This window comes from Alligator sinensis, unplaced genomic scaffold (genome assembly GCF_000455745.1).
Source record: "Alligator sinensis unplaced genomic scaffold, ASM45574v1 scaffold277_1, whole genome shotgun sequence".
NCBI classification, from domain to species: domain Eukaryota; kingdom Metazoa; phylum Chordata; order Crocodylia; family Alligatoridae; genus Alligator; species Alligator sinensis.
The window spans coordinates 2,260,456-2,279,881 of NW_005841899.1; the positions used below are offsets into that span (position 1 = coordinate 2,260,456).

The following is a 19,426-nucleotide window of genomic DNA, read 5'->3' on the forward strand; positions in this document are numbered from 1 at the left end:
CCGGGGGCCTGGGGTCCCGACTGGCCTTGAGGTGGGCCAGGGCCAGGTAGCCGAAGGTTCCGGGGGAACCACACCCGAGAGGGGAACAAGGCTTCGGGGGGGGCTAGGTAGCCCAGATGAAGGCGGAGAGGCCGCCTGATCAGGAGAGATCATAGTGGGGTCGTATAGGATGATTCTGGGGCCCAGCGTGGGGCCGGTGATAGTGTTAACACCGAGATGCCATCTGCGAGGCTTGGGCTGTGGTATTAGGGGAGGTCAGAGCTGCAGAGCGCCCCCTGGCATCGGACCACTACAATGGGCAGCCTCCCGCTTAATTGACATCGATATACGAATCAATTATCATCAAAGGTGTGGCGGGCGAGATAAGCGGGCGGTTGCCCAGAGACAGGTGGGCGGGCCACAAAGAGCTCGGCCCTGAGTAGGCCTCCTGTCACGGTGACAGGTGGGCGGGCCACAGAGTTCGGCCCCAGGAGGCCCCCTGTCACAGGGTGCATCTACATGTGCAACCAATGTGCCTGAATAAACTCCAACTCAGTTTGCAGGTGTCGCATTTGTATGTTGAGCTGGGGCGGAGCAGCCCCATATGGCAGAGAGCCCTGGGGGTCAGCCTGCCAGCCTGGGGCTGCTCCAACCTGGCTCAAAATGCTGCTGAGAGGCTGGCTGGGGCACAAGGGTGCTTCAGTGCAGACCTAGCTGGCAGGTAGCCCCTGCACTGAAGCACCCTTGTGTCCCAGCCAGTCCCATCAGTGTCTACATGTGTGTTGCAGTGGAGTAAATAACTCAGCTGTAAGATGGTACTTGTGTCTGGCAGTACTGTCCTATGGCAGAGTCAATTAGTCTGCTCTGGCCAAATAGCACCACATGTGTAGACAGTGATGTTTTACTACAGACCTAATTAGGCAACTCCATAGTAAACATCTCATGTAGACGTGTCCACTGTAGACGCACAATTTACTCCACAAGTAGCCCCTTGATTTCAAGAGGCAGTTACTACATAAAAGTAATACTCGACATAAATACGGTATCAAATATGGTATCAAAATCTGGCCACAGAAGAAGAATGTACATTCATGAGTGTAAAAGTTCCCTACAAAGAGGAAAAACGTGTTTGATCCTTTTCTCACTCCCCGTTTGTTTTTTCCCTGCTTGTGGGAAGCACTGAGAGTTAACCTTTTTGGCAGCCATAAATTGGCCCCATACCCTCCTCAACTACCACACTGATCCCTTTCCCCTGCCAGACCTATTGCTCCGGTCCCTGTCCTGTGTTCTTTGCCCAGTCTGCTGCTCTGTTTTCTGACTTCTGCCCTGTATTCCCTGCTTGATCTATTCTTCTGCTTTTTGCTCACAGCTCCACTGTGCTGCCTGTCCCCTCCCCAAGCTGCCATGTGCTGCAAACAGACTGGCTATGCTATGTATTGTACTTGCACAGGTAGCAGGTTGGCCACCTCTGAAATAAAAGGTCCAGCTTTGGATACTATGTTTCTGGTAGGGAGCTGATTAATGGGAGAACTAGTGAAACTATATTCTTAGATAAGAAAGAGCCCTTTCATGAGCAGAGCAATTAAGCAAATGCTTGACTGCTACAGGATTACTCATGCTTATAGTTAGGCATATGCTTAAGTATGTTATGAAATCAGGGCCATAAAGATGAGAGAGAGAGAAGGGAAGAGGATTTTAGTTCAAATGTTAGAGCTTAGTGATTGCTATATTTATTAACACCTATTTAATTCAGACTCCTTTTTATGGGAGAAATTCTATTAATTAAAGAGTCCCTTAAAGCAAGACTATGACAATTCCCACCCTAGCTCTCTAGCTCCCCTGGAATTCTGCAAAATATGTGGGGGGGGGCAGAGTTCTGGAGGGTGGTATCTTTTATTGGGCCAACTGCATGGTTGGGATAGACTTAGAAAAGTTTTCAGATATCACAGTACCCTTCCTTGGGTCTCTGGGAGAGAAGCAGACACAGCAGGGATAAACAGAAGATGGCACAAGGGTTTGTATAAAATGCCAAAGAAACCACAGAAAAATTGGGACCTTCAAAGGTCATTTAGTCCAATCCCCCTACTAGAGGCAGGATCATTCCCATCTGTGGCAGGGCACTGTTTGTGCCTGCCACTTTAAGGGCCAGAAGACAGCAGCCAGCAGGTGCCTGATTAGGCCAGCTATTTTAGACTCAGGGCTGCCCATATAAACAGGGCATTTGGCTGCTGGGAGGACAGGCAAAAACAGTCCCTGGCTGCAGGTATCATCTGGAGGTAAGGGAGGAGCTGTAGGGGATGGTCAGGAGGCTCCTGGTCCTGGTCCTGGGCATGACCTAAAACTTCACCTGGCCGGAAGTGGGTGGCTTGGTGGGGCTCTCAGTGGCACAGGAACCCCCAGGAAATGCCAGGCCAGTTACCCCCCTGGTGAAAGGGGGGGGGGGGTCAGGCCACCTTAACCCCAGCTCCCACAACCGGGTGGGTTACCCCCTTGTAAAGTCTGGAAGGTAGACCCCAAAGACAGCATGAGGCCATAGACTCACGAACCTGTCTGAACATCTCCTGTCTGGTCAATGCTGGGGCCAGGACTGGAAGGGTCAAAGGGCCAGGGCCCCACCGCAAGGAATGCCCAAGAGCTGAGGGCCTGGGGTTCTGACTGGCCTGGGGGTGGGCCAGGACTAGTAGCCAAAGGTCCCGGGGGGACCACACCCATAAGGGAGAAGCAGTTCAGGGAGCTATGCATCCAGGAATGAAGGCAGAATAGGCTGCCTGAATGGAGGGATCTAAATGGGGTCCAACTAGTAGGATTGTGGGGCTGGTGATATTGATAACATCTGGATGCCATCTGTGAGGCTTAGGCTGTGGTGTAGGGGAGGAACGGAACCGCAGATAGCGACCCCTGGCATCGGGGCAAGAAATGGGCAGCCTCCTGCTTAATTAACAACAAGGCGTGGTAGGAGAGAAGGCAGGCAGTTAGCCCAAAACAGGTGGGTGGGCCACTGGGAAATCGGCCCCGAGAAGGCCCCCTGTTACACTGTCCTAACCATCCTATGCAAATCCATAGTCCAAATGATCAGTAAAACAGCACAGCCAACCCTGACACAACACTAGACATAACACCCTAACCTGCCACAAATAAAGCAGGCGGACCACTGCAGCCAGTGTTCTGCTATGAGGGATCCAAAGAAAAGGGCCATGCCCCCTGCAACAGAGAGCCCAGTTTCCTCATTGTGCTCCTCCCCACTGTGAAGCACCTGCTGCATGACTTTCAATTCCCTCTCCTGCCACTGCCATATTCCCTTATGTTGCAGAGCACTTAGGTGCCCTGCTCCTATAAAGAGAGGAAACTGCTAGGAAAGAGCCCTAGTAGTGAGTGGAGAGCCTCAGCTGCTAGTTACCAGGGCAACCAGAGGGAGCTAGTGGCCCACACCTGCCAGACGTCCCAAGAGGCTGAGGCCAGAGGGTCAGTTCCCTGCCAGCAGCCCAAGGGGAAGGAGCGCTCTCAGGGAAGAAAGGGGAGGCCTGACTGCAGGAGCAGCATTTGACACTGCTGAGGGATGAAGTATTCCCCAGTAGGCTTGAATGATGTTTTAGCCAGGTGGCTTTAATTTATGTTACAGCCCAGGGGCTTGTGTTTCGTTGTTATTTAAATACCAGTGGTTTGGGTGAGGCTACTAGGAGTTGGAGAAGACCTCATAGGGGACCCACAGCAGTGTGGGGACCCCAATGCCAGTGATGGCGCAGCATTGTGGCAAAGCCCCAGAGAGAGGGCAACATTGTGGTGAGAAGCCCCAGAGAAGGGGACATAGTGAGACAGGGCTGGGGAGAGCCTTAGCACCGGAGAGGGTGCAGATCAAAAGAGGTAAGGCCCAGAGAGGACAAGGGGCCAGATTACAGCAAGGCCAAGACCTAACAACATCTATTCCATCAGCGAGGTGTGGGCTGCGGTGTAGGGGAGGAAACGGAGCCGCAGATAGCGCCCCCTGGCATTGGGGCAGTAAAAGGGCAGCCTTCCACTAATTAATATCAATTAACTAATTAACAACAAGGCATGGCAGGCAAGAAGGCGGGCAGTTGCCCCAGGGACAGGTGTGCAGGCCACATTTAGATCAGCCCAGAGCGGACACCCTGTTACACCTTACTTATATGCACACCCCAGCTGCTGATATGGGGGGAAAGGTGCATGCTGTAATGCAAGAAAACGAGGTAGTTCAAAGCTAGCTTGGATGTGTTTATACAACTTGCTTTCACACCTTGGGATTGTACTGGAGACATACCCTTGATGTAACCACAGAGCTGGTCAAAAACAGCCCATTGGAAACAGAACCTTTCAGATATGTCAGCTCCAACACCATTGCCTGTTCCACAGAAATCAGCTCTGACCCAGAATTGATTCAAGATCTAGAGATAAAGAATGAAAACTGTCTTTCCAGCTACTTGCAAATGCTTTCCCCAAAATGGCTCTACACCAGAAAATTAACAACCAACATTTCTTCCAAGACTAAACATTACTTACAAACTAAAAAGAATTTGTAAAACTGTATGTAACAGCACCACCTGGTGACTCTTCCATTATAGTGTTAAATTCTGCTGGAAAGGTCTGGAAAAATAAGCACCGTATGGACAATCAAGTGTAGGAAAAATATTGGGCATTTCTTGGCTTGCATTTATCAGAAGAGTATAATTTAGAGGTTCTTGGCAAAATAAAAAATAAAATGTAGAAAGATGCGTTATATAAAACACATTTGGTATACAAATATATATAATATATCTAAATCTGAACTTAGTCCTTCACTTAAAAGTTATTTTCTGTTATTGAAACATCAGTAAAATCAACACACAAACTTTGTATTATTATAGACCAAAATATACAAGTCAAATTTAATAAAACGAAGTATAGTGATAAATAATATTGTAGACCAGAAACCCAGGGACCTGAATACAGGTAATAAATTTAGTATGTTTCTGCAATAGTCCTGATGTTCTGAAGGTTTAAACAAATAAGCAGAAACAATCCTTCCAAGTTTTTTCTACTACTTCATAAAGAAGCATAAATACATAAATGAAGGGTTCAAAATACATTTTCCCTTTTTGTTCTTTTACCAGTCACCTTTCTGAGGCAATAAGTTTTTTAATGGTATATAATCTAGGGCAGGGGTAGGTAACCCCCAGCATGCATGCCACTGTGTGGCACACAAAGGCATTTTGATTAGCACGTGCACCTTGGGGTGGATGGTAGGAAAGTGGCCAGGGCTACACTGCCACAACAAGGATCAGGCCCCTTGAAAAGTTAGATTATGGTCCTAAGAAGTGATCATTTGAGAGTAAAAATCTCAACTGAATAAAGCCAATAACCAGCAGTATAAAGTATATTAATTCAGAAGGTTACTTAAGCCTTTTTTGAAAAAAAGATCTTTATGCAACAGCTTAAGAATATTGTTATTAATAAATGAAGATGATGTGTTAGAGCCAAGATTAGGTCACATTATATCTCTTATTTACAGTGGGAGTGGGCATATGGCCCAGACACGTTGAAGGACACTTGAGGCCAAGTTGGGTCAGAGGCTGGGCCAAGGTATGTCCGAGGATGCCTGAGACCAAGTTTGGGCCAGTGGCCGAGTGTGACCCAGCAATGGGGCCACAGGACTTGGAAGTAATTTTTGGATGTCATCTGCAAGGCATGGGACACAGTAAAGGGAAGGTTGGAGCCGTGTATTCTACCCTTGGCATCAGGGCATAAAATGGGCAGCCTCCTGTCTACAAACAACTATTAAAATACAACAGAGGTGTGGCAGACGAGTCAGGCAGGTAGACTGCCCTAGACAAGTGGGCGAACTGACATTGTGACTGGCCCTGGGACAGGCCCCTGTCACAGTCACAAATATCTGGTTTGCAATGAGGTGCTTGCCATTGCTGATGTGGGTTCTGGGATATCATAATTGAACCAGGATATATTGAGAGGATTTCCAAAAAAGGGAGGGAAATATTTTTTTAAGGTAAGTTCAAATTCATTTCTGGGTTAGCTCAGCCCCATTCCCAGCTTGGGAACATGTAGTGACTGGAAACATGTAGCACAGAAATCTATTTCGGGAACTACAAGCCTATTATTGTGCTTTTAACTATTTAGAAATGAGGCCTGAATACCAGAGCCACCAAAGGCAAAGATGAGAAAGGTAGCAGATTTAGGATGGTGCCAGGAATCAACAATTCATAGCTTAATTTTCGTAGCAATTAATGTAAAAAAATCCTTGGACATCTGTCCCTCTCTCTTCAAGAAAAGCAAATTAAATAGTGGAAGCAGAAGAAACAATCTTCACATTAATCTGCATCAGTGAAATAAATAGAAGAAGAATTTCTTTCTTTTCCCCATGTGCTTGCATATGAGATATAACTGACCAGCTTTGATTGGTAGGTGAGGCTGACACATCAAATTGATGATTATTTTCAGTTTGGGTCCTAGTCTACCCATAGATGTTTCATAAACAGTTTTCTTTCTTTTCTGTAGGAACTGTGGATCATTAGCCAGTTTGTCTCTATGACTATATCTTTGCTGTCTGATGCAATGCAGTAAGCCTGCAATGCATAGATCAAACTATAAGCAGACATAAGACAAAAACCTCCAACTGTATTTCCTTATTTAATTACTTCTATTCTTCAACATAGGAGTCACTGTACAAGTGCTTTCTACTGTTCCTGTAATGTTCAGCTATTGGGTAAGTCAATGCAAACAATTTTGTAATTCCTGGATATTTTTACAAAAATCAAAGCAATGAACCTCACACACCCATGGGTTAGACAATTCAGCCATTCACCAGAGTAGTGGAGCAGAGCTACTCTGTGGTAAGGGAGAAGTGGTTCTTCAGGAAAAGAGGTAGGACACAACTGTTCCGGCATTGAAGGACAAGCCAAGTACCAGGCCAAAGCTGCTGTTACAGGAGCTGGGCAAGTCAATCGGAAGAAAGAGACAGCAAGAGAAGCCCCTGGGAATTTACAAGGAGCAACTAGAAGTAAGTCAAACACCGTTACATAACATGAGTCCAGGACCTGGATGTAACATATTAAAAAATAATATGGAAGTTCTAATTCACTGGTTTATAATTCCTTCATATTAATGTTTTTTTTAGGAAAAAAAAATTCAAAAAAAAAAATCGCTGTAGGAAAATCCACCTGCTTGGCATTCCCCTTCCCTCATGCAGAGCACTGGAGGATTCCCCAGGGAGGAATTTTGGTCTTCCTCTGATTCACACAGCAAAGAAGTAAAGCTAAAGAGCTGTTTGTCCTCTTCCTTGTCAAACCTATTTGGACCTAAATGACACAGAACTGTTTGTCCACCAGAGGGGACCTGAGCAATTCCCCTCTAATTGGAATCGAATTGCCTAGATGAAGTGTTATAAATACACATTAATGAAACAGATAAATCTACAGTAAAATTTCCCTTAAATACACAGTCAAACATGGGAAAATGTGTTGCCCCAAGCAGTTCTGAATCTGAACTTACAGTTCTTAACAGCACAACTAGATTGTGAAAATAACTTTACAGGCATTTCAAATACATTGAACAAATAAAATATTTCTAAAAGATAAATTACAGCAACAAGAGCTAGGTTCATTTCTCACATTAACACCATCATCTTAGAAAATACAGTCACAACAGAGATGAATAATACTCACTTCCTAGGAAAAACTTGCCAAATGATTTCTATGTGAGTATCTAGCTGTCTGCAGTAATCAAATTGAGCGTTGATACATAAAATGATGTAGTTACAAATGCCGTACATAAGAAAGTCCATAAATAAACTGAATATCTCTAGTGTTTTTGTATCTCTCATATTTTGTCCTGAAATATGTTAGGAGTGGCTCTTTTAAAGGTTTTAGGAATAAGCATAATGTGGTTCTACATGGACATTATGGCTGCCCTGATAAAAATAGTGCTAGCGCCTTTTAAATGTTACAAATCTTTCAAGCTTTCTCAGTAAATAATTCAGGATTCTGCAGTGTCCCATATTTCTACTGCCCCACACTCCATACTTTCATCTTCACAACTCCAGCAATATGATAGTAAAATTTCAAGTCTGTTAAAGAGATAATCTCAGGCTGTGAAATTTGGATCTAGTTCCAAGGTATTTCAACTTGTCAGGACATCCATATCTGAGGATTTTGTCAGCACATTTTAGAGAGGTCAGATGCAAAAACCAAATTTGGCCCCAAGCTTCTAGCACAGAGTTGCTTTCTGTTTTCCTTCTTCTACCCTTTTGGCCCTCTCAGTCTATTAATTGCAATCACTCTATGCTGCTGAATGCAAAAGTGAGGACAGTTTACAAAAACTTAGGCACAATCTGTTTATTGGTTAGAAAATAAATACAATTTCACTGTTTATGTCACTACTCAGTTTGGCCCAGAGATTTAGTAGGGAAGTAGTACATGTGCCTATGACTGGCACATGTTGGACCCCTCTGCATGGCATCCGAGTGTGGTGCTGTACTTGTTTCTGGAGCTTTGTGGGGTTACTGATACACATTACTGCTTGAAATATGTCTTGGAAATGTCAACAAATAGGGACTTATTCTCCCTTGTTTTATACCCACCTTGATCATTTGAGGAAAGTCAACTCACCTAAGCATGTAAGTGTGTATACAGTATATAGGCAAACCCACACACACAGTGTGTAAAGCAGACCTAATACCTTACACCCATTCAGAATAACAAGCAAATAAGAAATAGCCTTGATTCAAGCCTTCTCCATGTACTGTTAGCTGTGACATTTTTCTTGGCAATAACTACTCTTCTTCAGGTTTCTTCCAACATTTGCTGAAGTGATAACACTTGAGAACTACATTTTCATTTGTTTCTCTTTCTAATATTGTTCCAGGCAAGACCTGAAGATACTTTAGATCTGTGCCAATTATTAAATAATGACTTAGCCACCACGGTAAAAAAGTACCCCAGGCGGTTTATTGGCCTTGGCACATTACCCATGCAAGCTCCAGACCTAGCTGTGAAGGAAATGTATCGGTGTGTGAATGAGCTTGGCTTTCCAGGGGTACAGATAGGATCCCATGTCAACGAATGGGACCTGAATGCACCAGAACTGTACGATGTCTATGCTGTGAGTAAATATTTCTATCTCTATTCCAGGGGATTTTATGATTTGGAATTGTGAAGTAATCAAGATGCTGGGACAAGTTCAGCTACCAGTTACACCAGTCAATATCCAATGACTTCAACAGAGATTATCTATATTTACCCTAGTGTAACTGAGGGCAAACTTTGTTCCAACAAGACTGCTTAGTGTAGCTGATGTTTTTCTGTGCACTAAAGATCATTAACTTTCGATTCTCATTAAATAGCTCTAGTCACTGGAAAATCCATTAAGGGTGCATCTACACACCATCCTATGGTGATGTAATGATGTGTTACGTTGCCATACAGCACGCTACAGTGACTTAGCAAGCACATGGGTCTACACGTGATTGCCAGCTACGTCGCTGTAGTGGCGCGCTCCCTGGTTATAGCGCCCACTACCGTGACATAGCAGTGAAATCTAAGTGTGCACTGTGCACACAACGCAGTAACCACCCATACTGTGCCATGCTTTAGTACTTCCTAAAGGAAGTGCCATGCTTTCTTTTCCTAAAGGAAGTACTAAAGCATGGCAATGTGTAGACACACCCTAAGTGGCGTGTTTACAAAAAAAGAAAATGTTACATTTTTCCAAAAGCAATGATGATACATAGGCATTGTTCATGGATTGCCAGATCCAGCCCTATAAATGTTAGGGTCTTCCATTTAGAACCCTAGCCAGTGCGCTATATGTCCCGGTCCCAGCAGCCTGACTAATCCAGGAATAGAGACACATAGCTAGCCGTGTTAGTCTGAAGTCAAGTAAAGTAGATGACAAGGGAGATTTGCACCTTATAAACAGTGGTGCTTAACCTTCTGCAGTCCAGATGAGAGGCATAGAGCTGGTCTGCAGCCCAGATTGGGCCTGTATGCCAGGATCAGACTTTGTCACTACCCTCTACCCTTGGAAGCTGCCTCTTCCAAGCCCACATACATGGATTGGGCTCCCAGCCCCCCACCACCCTGTCTGACCACCTGCATGCTGGGATCAAGCCCTACTCAGCCCCCTTGCACCAGGATCAGGTCCCAGTCCCACATACCATCACTTCCCTACCACCAACGTTTTGAACCCATGAGGAGCACCACAAGGCAGATGACAGCGCTGGGGGCCAGATCTGGCCTGCAGACCAGGGGATGAGCACCTGTTATAGATTAAACAAAGTAGATGTATATACACAGAGAAAACAAGCTTTCATGGGCTGAGGCTCACTTCATCAGATGCTGTGAAAGGACACTCACAAAGACTATATAAGGAGGAGAGAGGCAGACAAGGTTCCTTGGGTGAATTTGATATCTTTTATTAGACCAACCCAAATGGTTGGAGAATAGTTATTAAGCAAGCTTTTGGGTTCAAAAACCAGAGAAATTTGATTACAAAAGACAGAAAATGGGGAGAGAGGGAAGAGTATGGCCAGTGCTGGGAGAGGCAGACAAGCAAGCAATAAACCCATGTGAACAAGGAGTCACAAGGCTGTCCTGTCCTTGGCATAGACCCCGGTAGAAAAGTCAAAACTGACTAAGGTAGCCACTATACTTAAGAAAACACATGTGAAAGGATTAAAAAAGATGTGGGTGGACTTCACCATTCAGTGCACAGGACGTGGGAGGGCGCCGTCTTTGAGCATGGCGACAGTTGTTCTTTGGTGACTGGTATCTTCTCTTCTAAGTATGGTACAAAGGTAATCTTGGTGTCTAACCCAGTGTTTTCAAGGTCAAACAATCTAATACAGATGTTTCCAGTGTCATAGTGACAAAAGAAAGCAGGGTTTGCAATTCTCTCAAGACAAATTATCTCAACTTTACATACTAGTTGACATCTAAATGCTGTATATAAAACTGGAATATCAATCTGGAATTAATAAGTGCTATAACATACAACATGATATTAAACAAATTAATGTGACTATTAAAAGATTTTTCTTTTAATGTTTTGAGGTGATTCACCACATCATCCATTAGACTACTTGTTTTTCCTTATACAGTTTTCACCACATTTGCAGTATTCAGTACAAGAAATGTCATTTTTTGGCACTTTGCACTTGCATCTTGCATGTTGCACACTTACATGTCAGCAATAACTAATCAGGAACAGAAAGGAGACATTTGTCCAGAAAAAGAGTTCCACTCGGGTCTCTGTACCACACAATATCTTTCAGATTTAACATACTTCTGTAGCTGCTATCATCCAGGCTAAAGTATTCACATGCCACAAAGAAGCATCTCCTGAGATGTGCATTTTGAAAACAGAAAGAACTGGAAGGAAGCTGTGAGATCGGTTTACTTTTGTACAGTGCAAAATGAAGCTCATCAAATGTTTTGCAATGAAGTGATGGCTGTAGGACCTTAACAAGGTATTCTTCAGCCTGTTAACACGCTTTCTGAGGATGTAGTTATCTTCAGAAAAACCTAACAGGAATTTCTCTGGCAATGTATTCAATGCTGACAGTTTTGTTTCCACTTTGCTGGTGACATCATAGCCTGTGAGGATGCAAGCCTTAATAAGAACACTGCACAAGGTTGGTCCTAGTTTCTGTCCAAGCATATGAAGAAGAACAAATCCGACTTTATCACCAAAGCCTACTTTAATCCAGAGTTCCAAAAGTCCTTTCTCAAACAGTTGAAACAGATATCGAAGAAGGATAAAAACATCTGCATCATTAGACAGCACTATGACATGTGTGAAACGAGATGAAACTGCATCAAATAAATGGATGACCAGCCGAGTAGCTGCTTCGTCTAGAGCAGCAGACAGATGTTTGCATTCCTGAATTGCATCATCTGTGATCATTATGGCCTCCCTTCTCGCACTTTCTCCTGTCATAGTTCTACTTAACACTGTAGTATGCAAGCTACTCTCTCTTCCTTTTTCACAAAAGTATTGTTTGGCTGACAGTTGTAATAACTCTTCATCTGCTGAAGAAGGCCAAAACTTCTCCATCTGAACAGATAAAGGAGTCAGGATCCAGTTTTACAAACTATTTGTATAATAGTCTTTCTCCTCACTCGTTCACCTTCTTTCAATGACTTCTCCACAGAACTGTTAAACACAATGTCTACCCTCTAAACCAGTTGAAATTGGAGAGCCTTCCTCCATATGGTATCAAAAAGCTCTTGAAAAGTTTTCATTTTTTCGGTTCAGACTTGGCATACTTGGGACATAAAGTCTACAATTACCGCAGTTGTTTTGTTGCTGTTCTGATGGAAACTGTAATCAGATGGCTGGAGTTTCTTCTCAAATTCCCCTAAAAGAATTGAATTGGTTGGTTTAGTAAGAAGGCCACAATCATCAAATAACATGTTAGATGGCAGTAGATTGTACTTCACTATGTTCTTAAGAGACTCTCCTAGATCCTTTGCTATGTGTAGGATTTTCTCAGCTGCAGAGTAGGATTTCTTTTCCAATGCTGCAGTTGGTTTATGGTTTTCTACCTGTTTATCTCTATCAGAAACAAATCCTGGGCATTTTACCTTCTTAATGGTATCTGAAACCTCTTTGTTTTCTGAAAGCTTCTTTGTTAATGAAACATTCATCTCTAAACTGCATATAAGCCTCCTTTGCATGTTTTTTGAATGAAAGTAATCTTTCAGCTACCTCTCTTGGGACACGTTGCTTGCTTATGAAATTGTGAAGTTGCATCTGACTGAATGTGATATATGGGTTCCTTTTACCCTCCGTGAACTGGAACACACAGGAAACACGTGATGCATCAAGGCTGAATTTCCAGGCAACTCATGGTGAATGGATGTCTCACAATATCTAGTTCTGTCAGACCCTGTTAATTCTCAGAATGTATTGCTGACTGCAAGAATTTAATGATAAACAATTTCCCATTCATTAACATTTACTTGGATTTTAGGAAGACCTTTGATATGGTATCTCATCCCATTCTCATAAATAAATTAAGAGGCTGTGACTTTGATGATTACATAGTCCGATGGGTAGCAAATTGGCTTGGGGGGTGGGGGGATCACACCCAGAAAGTGGTAGTAGATGGGCCGGTATAGACCTGGAAGAATGGAGTCCCATAGGCCTCGGTCCTTCGACCTGTACTCTTCAATGTCTTCATCAGTGACTTGGATGTGGGCGTGAAGTGTACTCTGTCCAAGTTTGCAGACGATACTAAATTGTGGGGTAAGGTGCACACTCCAGATGGTAGGGAATGATTGCAGACAGACCTGAACAGGTTGGAAAAGTGGGCAGAATACAATAGGATGCAGTTCAACAAGGACAAATGCACCTGCTGCAAGTGCTGCACCTAGGGCATAAAAATATCCAGCACACCTACTGGCGGGGAAGTGACCCTCTCAGCAGCACAGAAGCAGAAAGGCATCTTAGAGTCATAGTGGACTCCAAGATGAACATGAGTTGTTAGTGTGACGAAATCATCAGCAAAGCTAACCGCACTTTATCATGCATCAGCAGATGCATGACAAATAGATCCAAGGAGGTGATACTTCCCCTCTATGCAGCATTGGTTAGACCGTAGTTGGAGTACTGTGTCCAGTTTTGGGCACTGTACTTTAAGAAGGATGTGGATAACCTTGAGAGGGTCCAGAGGAGGGCCAATCGTATGGTTAAGGGTTTGCAGGCCAAGGCCTATGAGGAAAGACTGAGGGACCTGGACCTCTTCAGCCTTCGCAAGAGAAAGCTGAGAGGTGGTCTTGTGGCCACCTACCGATTCATTACGGGGACACAGCAAAGGATCGGAGATGCTCTGTTCACCAGGGCGCCTCTTGGGGTAACAAGGAACAATGGTCACAAACTGACAGAGAGCAGATTTAAGCTAGACATCAGGAAAAACTTCTTCACGGTAAGGGTGGCCAGAATTTGGAATGGGCTTCCAAGGGAGGAGGTGCTCTCCCCTACCTTGTGGGTCTTTAAAAGAAGACTGGACAGGTATTGCCCAGGCAGGGGGTTGGACTCGATGATCTGTTGAGGTCCCTTCCGACCCTAGCATTTATGAATCTATGAATATTTTTGTTGCCCCGTCTGGCCAAGTATATCTCTACCAGAATGTTTTTGAGATCTCTGAATAGTTTGCTTCAGCTTCATACCATAAGAAACTGCACAGAATGACCTGTTCTGTTGTCTAACAACAAAATGGCCATCTACAATTTTTTGGTACACATCTGCATGGAGAGCTCTCATATTTTCAAGGTACCAAGATATATAGTGCAAGTAATCAATGTTGTCAAATTCCCTAAACATAGGGAGGAGGTCCTGTACAGCTTGAAGATGTAATTCCCAATCACCCTCTCTATCAGTGGCTACCAGATTTTTGAGCATCTGAACTAGCTCAATGAAACCACCCCAATACTTGCACATTTCAGATTTTGCCTGACAGGAAACGCTGAAAGCTTTGTAATCTTCGTAGAAATCATTAATCAGCAGTAAAAGGTTTTCATAGGTGTCCTGAGTTGTCTTTGCATCCTTATCTGTGAGAGATGTCTTTGGTTTTTGTGCAGTTTCGAGTACTGCAGAATACTTGTCAGCAGCAGTGATTTTCCAGAAGACATCCCATTTCGGTTTTTTTATGACTTCTGACAAGGCGAGAAATCCCTTGCATGACCTCACCGTTCATAACTGATTCTACAATTTTAACGCCAATACACGGCATTCCACCAAAGCATCTTGAGCACCACTCCCATGCAGGTACTTCCCAAGAATGTACATGACAACTTTAGCACAATGAAAATTTCCCATCTTTGGAACAATGTCTGTAAACTCTGATGGGTTACACATTATTATATCTGCGATTATATGGAATACTCCCTCATCACAAAAGACAGGTAGAGATGTCTGATTCAGTTGAGAGCAAACACTTTGAAGGCTTTTAAGGGCTGTATAAACCACTGCATAATCTGTAACAGGTTTTGGAATCACTGGCAGGAAACCAACAAGCATCAGTGGTGTTTCTGCTCTTAATAATAAAGCATGACACCCAGCCCAAGTACAAGTGGGTTTGGCTGACGAGCTTTCACTTGGAATCCCATTCTTCACCAAGGAGAGAACAAACTGGGATGTTGCTTGTAGTTCAACTTTTTGTTCAAAGTTTATAACGGAGTCATCAGCCCAGAAATCTGAAGGTAGGCAAGGTTTAGTAGGTGCTTGTCTGTAATCTCAAATTCTCTGGCACTGCAGCTCACTCATTAAATGGGTTCCACGTCTCACCACATCAGTTTCAGAAATTTTTGGCTTTACTGAAATGTTGCTGGGGCCAGGCTTCACCTGAAACAGAACATGCACTGTGTCATGGGAACTGGGCATGTCACTGCTAGGTGAACAGTCTTCATGGTCAAAGTTATCTGTAGCACTGAGTGTAAAGTCTTCTTTTCGGAAATGAGCAGATAGAAGAATTTCCCCACGATAACAAACTCAATAATTATCTTGGTAGCGATGGAGTGTCCTGGGAGGTTAAAGTGTTCTGCTACAAACCTGCTTTTTTTTTCTGCAATTAGTGTCAGACTGGCATTCATTCATTCTGTTATGTACAGATTGCCCCTGACATCTACCAATGTTGTATAAATCATCTCCTATTCACAGTGCCTCTCTGCTATCTACATTGGACAGAAGGGGAGATCTCTTAAAAAGTTTTACAGCCCTGATCTAGATGGTATTTTCTTTGCTTAACAATGAGAATGACATGAGATTGGAAAGTGGAGGACTTCTACAGCTGAGTCTTGCTGCTTGGTGTGGCTTTCAGTGCTAGGGTGGTTTCCTAATCAGCTGTCATTTTACCAGTCTCTTCCATCTCTGTCTCTATGTCCTGTTTCCTCAGTCTCTGCCTTTCAGTTTAGGTAGCTTGGGGTTTGGGCTACTCCCAGCTGTCTATACCTCCAGGGTCTATACCCCCACAACCTTAAGCTTTGCAGCCACCTTACTCAACACCTTGCACCATTACAATGGGCCCTCAGGCTATGACACCTGTGGCTCCAACCTTCTTCATGGGAAATAGGTTAGGCAGGGTGCTGGAACAACCTGTCCTGTGGCCTCCACATCTCCTCTTACAGTTGCTATCAGTCCACTGGGTGTGCATTACAAAAAAATGAAAAATCTCAACTTAAAGTTCTTCCCCTGCCTCAGACAACCTTTACTCTGGGCTTCCCCCAGGCATGTAGCCTCAACAAACCAGGAACAATGTAGGAAAAGCATGGGGAACCAAGGGTGCAAGGGCAGTGGGAGTCTGCAGGCCACAAAGTAAATGCTTATGGGCCACATGTAACCCATGGGCTACCAATTGGATAGCCCTGGCCTGGAACAGATTGGCATTTATTCAGATCATCCAACCTGAGTGATTCATAACCCACTTAATTCACAGCTAATTGCCAAGTAAAGGATGAGCTGTGCTGCTGTTTACAGTGGCCTTTACTTCGTGGGCACTGCTTCTCAACACAGCTGGAGTACAGCAGTAGTCCCATGCAGCTGATTGCCGCAGCTTTTATTTCAAAGGGTACCATTTCTGCAGTCAGCTGGAGCACCTCAATGATCCTACACAGCTGTTTGTTGTAGCTGTATATACCCCAGCTAGTTCACAAACCCTCATTCTCACAGAAACCTAACCCCATGAGCTATCTAGGGTCTACCTTACTGTTAAGTCTGTATTGTACTTTGTTTTCTCTTGATTGAAGGCTGCTGAGCAATTAAACTGTAGCTTGTTTGTGCATCCCTGGGACATGCAGACAGATGGAAGGATGTCTAAGTACTGGCTTCCCTGGCTTGTAGGTGAGTATAACATTATATTATTCCATTTTCACTCATTAGCCATCTCCAGGAGTAGCAAATTTTGCCAAGATGGCAATTGAAATGTATCAATGCCTAAGAAAGCTTGCATGGTTATTTTTGGTCAATTGTCTTTTAAACCTGGATACTGTCATTAGATCCACACTGTACATCTCAGTTATTTGTTTTTACCCATGTGGCTGTGTAAGCATGATGATGTAGCCATGATAGTCTCTCTCACATATTTTTATGCATATATAGTTTGGCTAAATTTACATATCGGTAGCTAAAATTTAACAAGATTAGCAACAGTCTTCTCTCATTCTCTTGTCTCCTTAAGTCAGTAAATCTCTAGAGACCTCCTTTTGCAGTTCTAATGAGAACTCCTGAAAGGGACTCTGATTAGAAGAAAGACAGGTAGAATTAGCAAGTGACAAAGCATTAATTCCTATGATTTCATTTGAATCAGATAGATTAGGGAGTATTTTAAATTCATTTCAACCTTAGCTGAAATAATGTGTGCTTTGAAAGTTCCTAGGAGGTACAGCCAGTGTAGACTCATCTGGTTTTTGTCTTTTCACACCTTCCACTTATATTAGAAGAGCACAAAGTAACAGCATATAAATTTGTACCGCACCCTGGTGTTGCCTGGCCTGATTCTGCTGCCACTTACTCAGTTTTGCATTGTGTAACACCATTGACACGATGGAATAATTCCTGATTTACACCCTCATGACTGAGAACAGAATCAGATTTTTCTAATTGGGTCTCCACTACAATATCGTGTTTATTTGAATATAAGATGTATACAAGATGACCCGCCCTCCCAGTAATTAACTTCTATATATGGAAAATGTATCATTTGTTATAACTTTCTAGAAATCAAATCTAATTATTAGAAGTTGGTCTTGAATTTGTCCCCATTCCACTTCTACAGCAAGGAAAATAAATCTAAGGGGTCAGGTAGTCCCCTTCTCTCCCCCCTCTCCCTTTTTGTCAGACTCTGGTCTCCCTCAGCACACGAAAGTGAGGGGCAAATTTGAAAGCACTAACCTTGGAATAAACATAATTTATCATATAGGTAAATTACTGCAGGTACCCATAAACTTAGTTCATCCAGGATGGATGCATTTTACCTTTTTTAAAACTGCTGCAAGTTTTAGCACAGATATTCCATAAACACACTTTTAAGCAACAATTTTGAACCTACTTATATAGAGTACAAACTATGCATGATATTAGTCCAAAGCCGGAAGGCTCATGATTTACCACATAGTTTATTGGGCTAAGCTCCAGCAGGGTCAACAGCATTTCAAGCCATGGTGATCCCACAGCTTAGCACTGCTCAGTATGTGTGCGTACTCCAGATACCCACCACACAGGGTGGGTCCGTTGCTAATTAGCCCCCCATCATGATTGGAACTGAGTGAATTCTGGGTGACTTGTTTAGGGCCCAGTTTGGTGATGTTTGCCAGACATTTAAGGCTTGTGAAGAAACATTGCCAGACATTTGAGGCTTGTGTTGACTGTATTTAATCAGCTTCATAATTGATTTCCATTATTGAGCACATGCTGCTTTTAGCAATAGTTTAATGATAGACAGTGTATTTAATGAGGTTTCCTTGTATACAATTATAAGACAAGGGGCTTTTTTCCCATGACTGAGGGGAAAGAACTCATTTTATATTCAAGTAAATATGGTATTTTGGTGTTGCAACCATTGTTACACTTGTAAAACATCTCATTGCTGCGCACAACATTTCCAGTCCAAAGCTCACAGCACCATTGTCACCCAAGCACTGGCACTTCTGATATCAGTTCAGATCCACCGCTATCCGCAGCAGTGAAAGCAGGCAACTAGTTGCTCTCTCCATTTGAATGCTTTATCAGATAACTCTGCTTGCAGCAGGTTTAATATACACAATATTAAAAGAGCTGAAAATTGTTATATCTCCTCAATTAGACCATGACAATCTAAAAACTAATTCTCATATTCATTATATAGAGCCCCATATAAGTGTTGGCCCCATCCTCTGGCTGTGACCATCCGATAACATCTAAGTCCACTTGAGATTAATGGAAGATGTGGCACCTGCTCAGTCTGACTAGGAGTCAGGAGGGAGGGCTGTAGACCAGTGGTTCTAAACTTTTTTTTGTACCAGGATCCATTTGTAAACATCAATGGCCAGTCCCGACCCCAGCGCCCCTCACTCCTGACCTGCTGCCCCCCACCCCCAGTGTGTGGGACAGGGGGCCTTCCGCAGCCCCAAGCAGGTTGGAGCTCTGCCAGCCTGCAAGGGAAAAGCCACGGTTTCCCATGTTTTTCTCCTTTAAAGAAGAATCCATTTTTTTAAATCAGAATTCACAGCAGAGGTGATATCTTTTATTAGGCTAACTAGATATTTGCAAAAAAAAATCTTTATTTGCAGGCTTTTGGGCACAGGCACCCTTCTTCAGGCATAGGAGAGAGCAAAGATTGTAAAGGTTCTCCTAGGCAGAAATGAAAATTCATATTTCATAGGAGAGCTGAAGGTTTGGCAAAATCTTCTATTTGGAACAGTTTATTTTATGCAGATTAGGCTCAGGGAAAAGTTGGAGCAGTCTTTTT

General features: G+C 43.5%; 1 protein-coding gene across 1 annotated transcript in view; it reads left to right on the forward strand.

Moving 5' to 3' along the window:
• ACMSD (aminocarboxymuconate semialdehyde decarboxylase) overlaps positions 1-19,426 on the forward strand; it is a 69,651-nt gene that overhangs the window by 22,025 nt on the left and 28,200 nt on the right. The window contains exons 4-6 of the mRNA XM_006018396.3: positions 6,642-6,691; positions 8,848-9,084; positions 16,728-16,821. Of these exons, the coding sequence (XP_006018458.1) occupies positions 6,642-6,691; positions 8,848-9,084; positions 16,728-16,821 (381 nt within the window). The remainder of the gene's footprint in view (positions 1-6,641; positions 6,692-8,847; positions 9,085-16,727; positions 16,822-19,426) is intronic.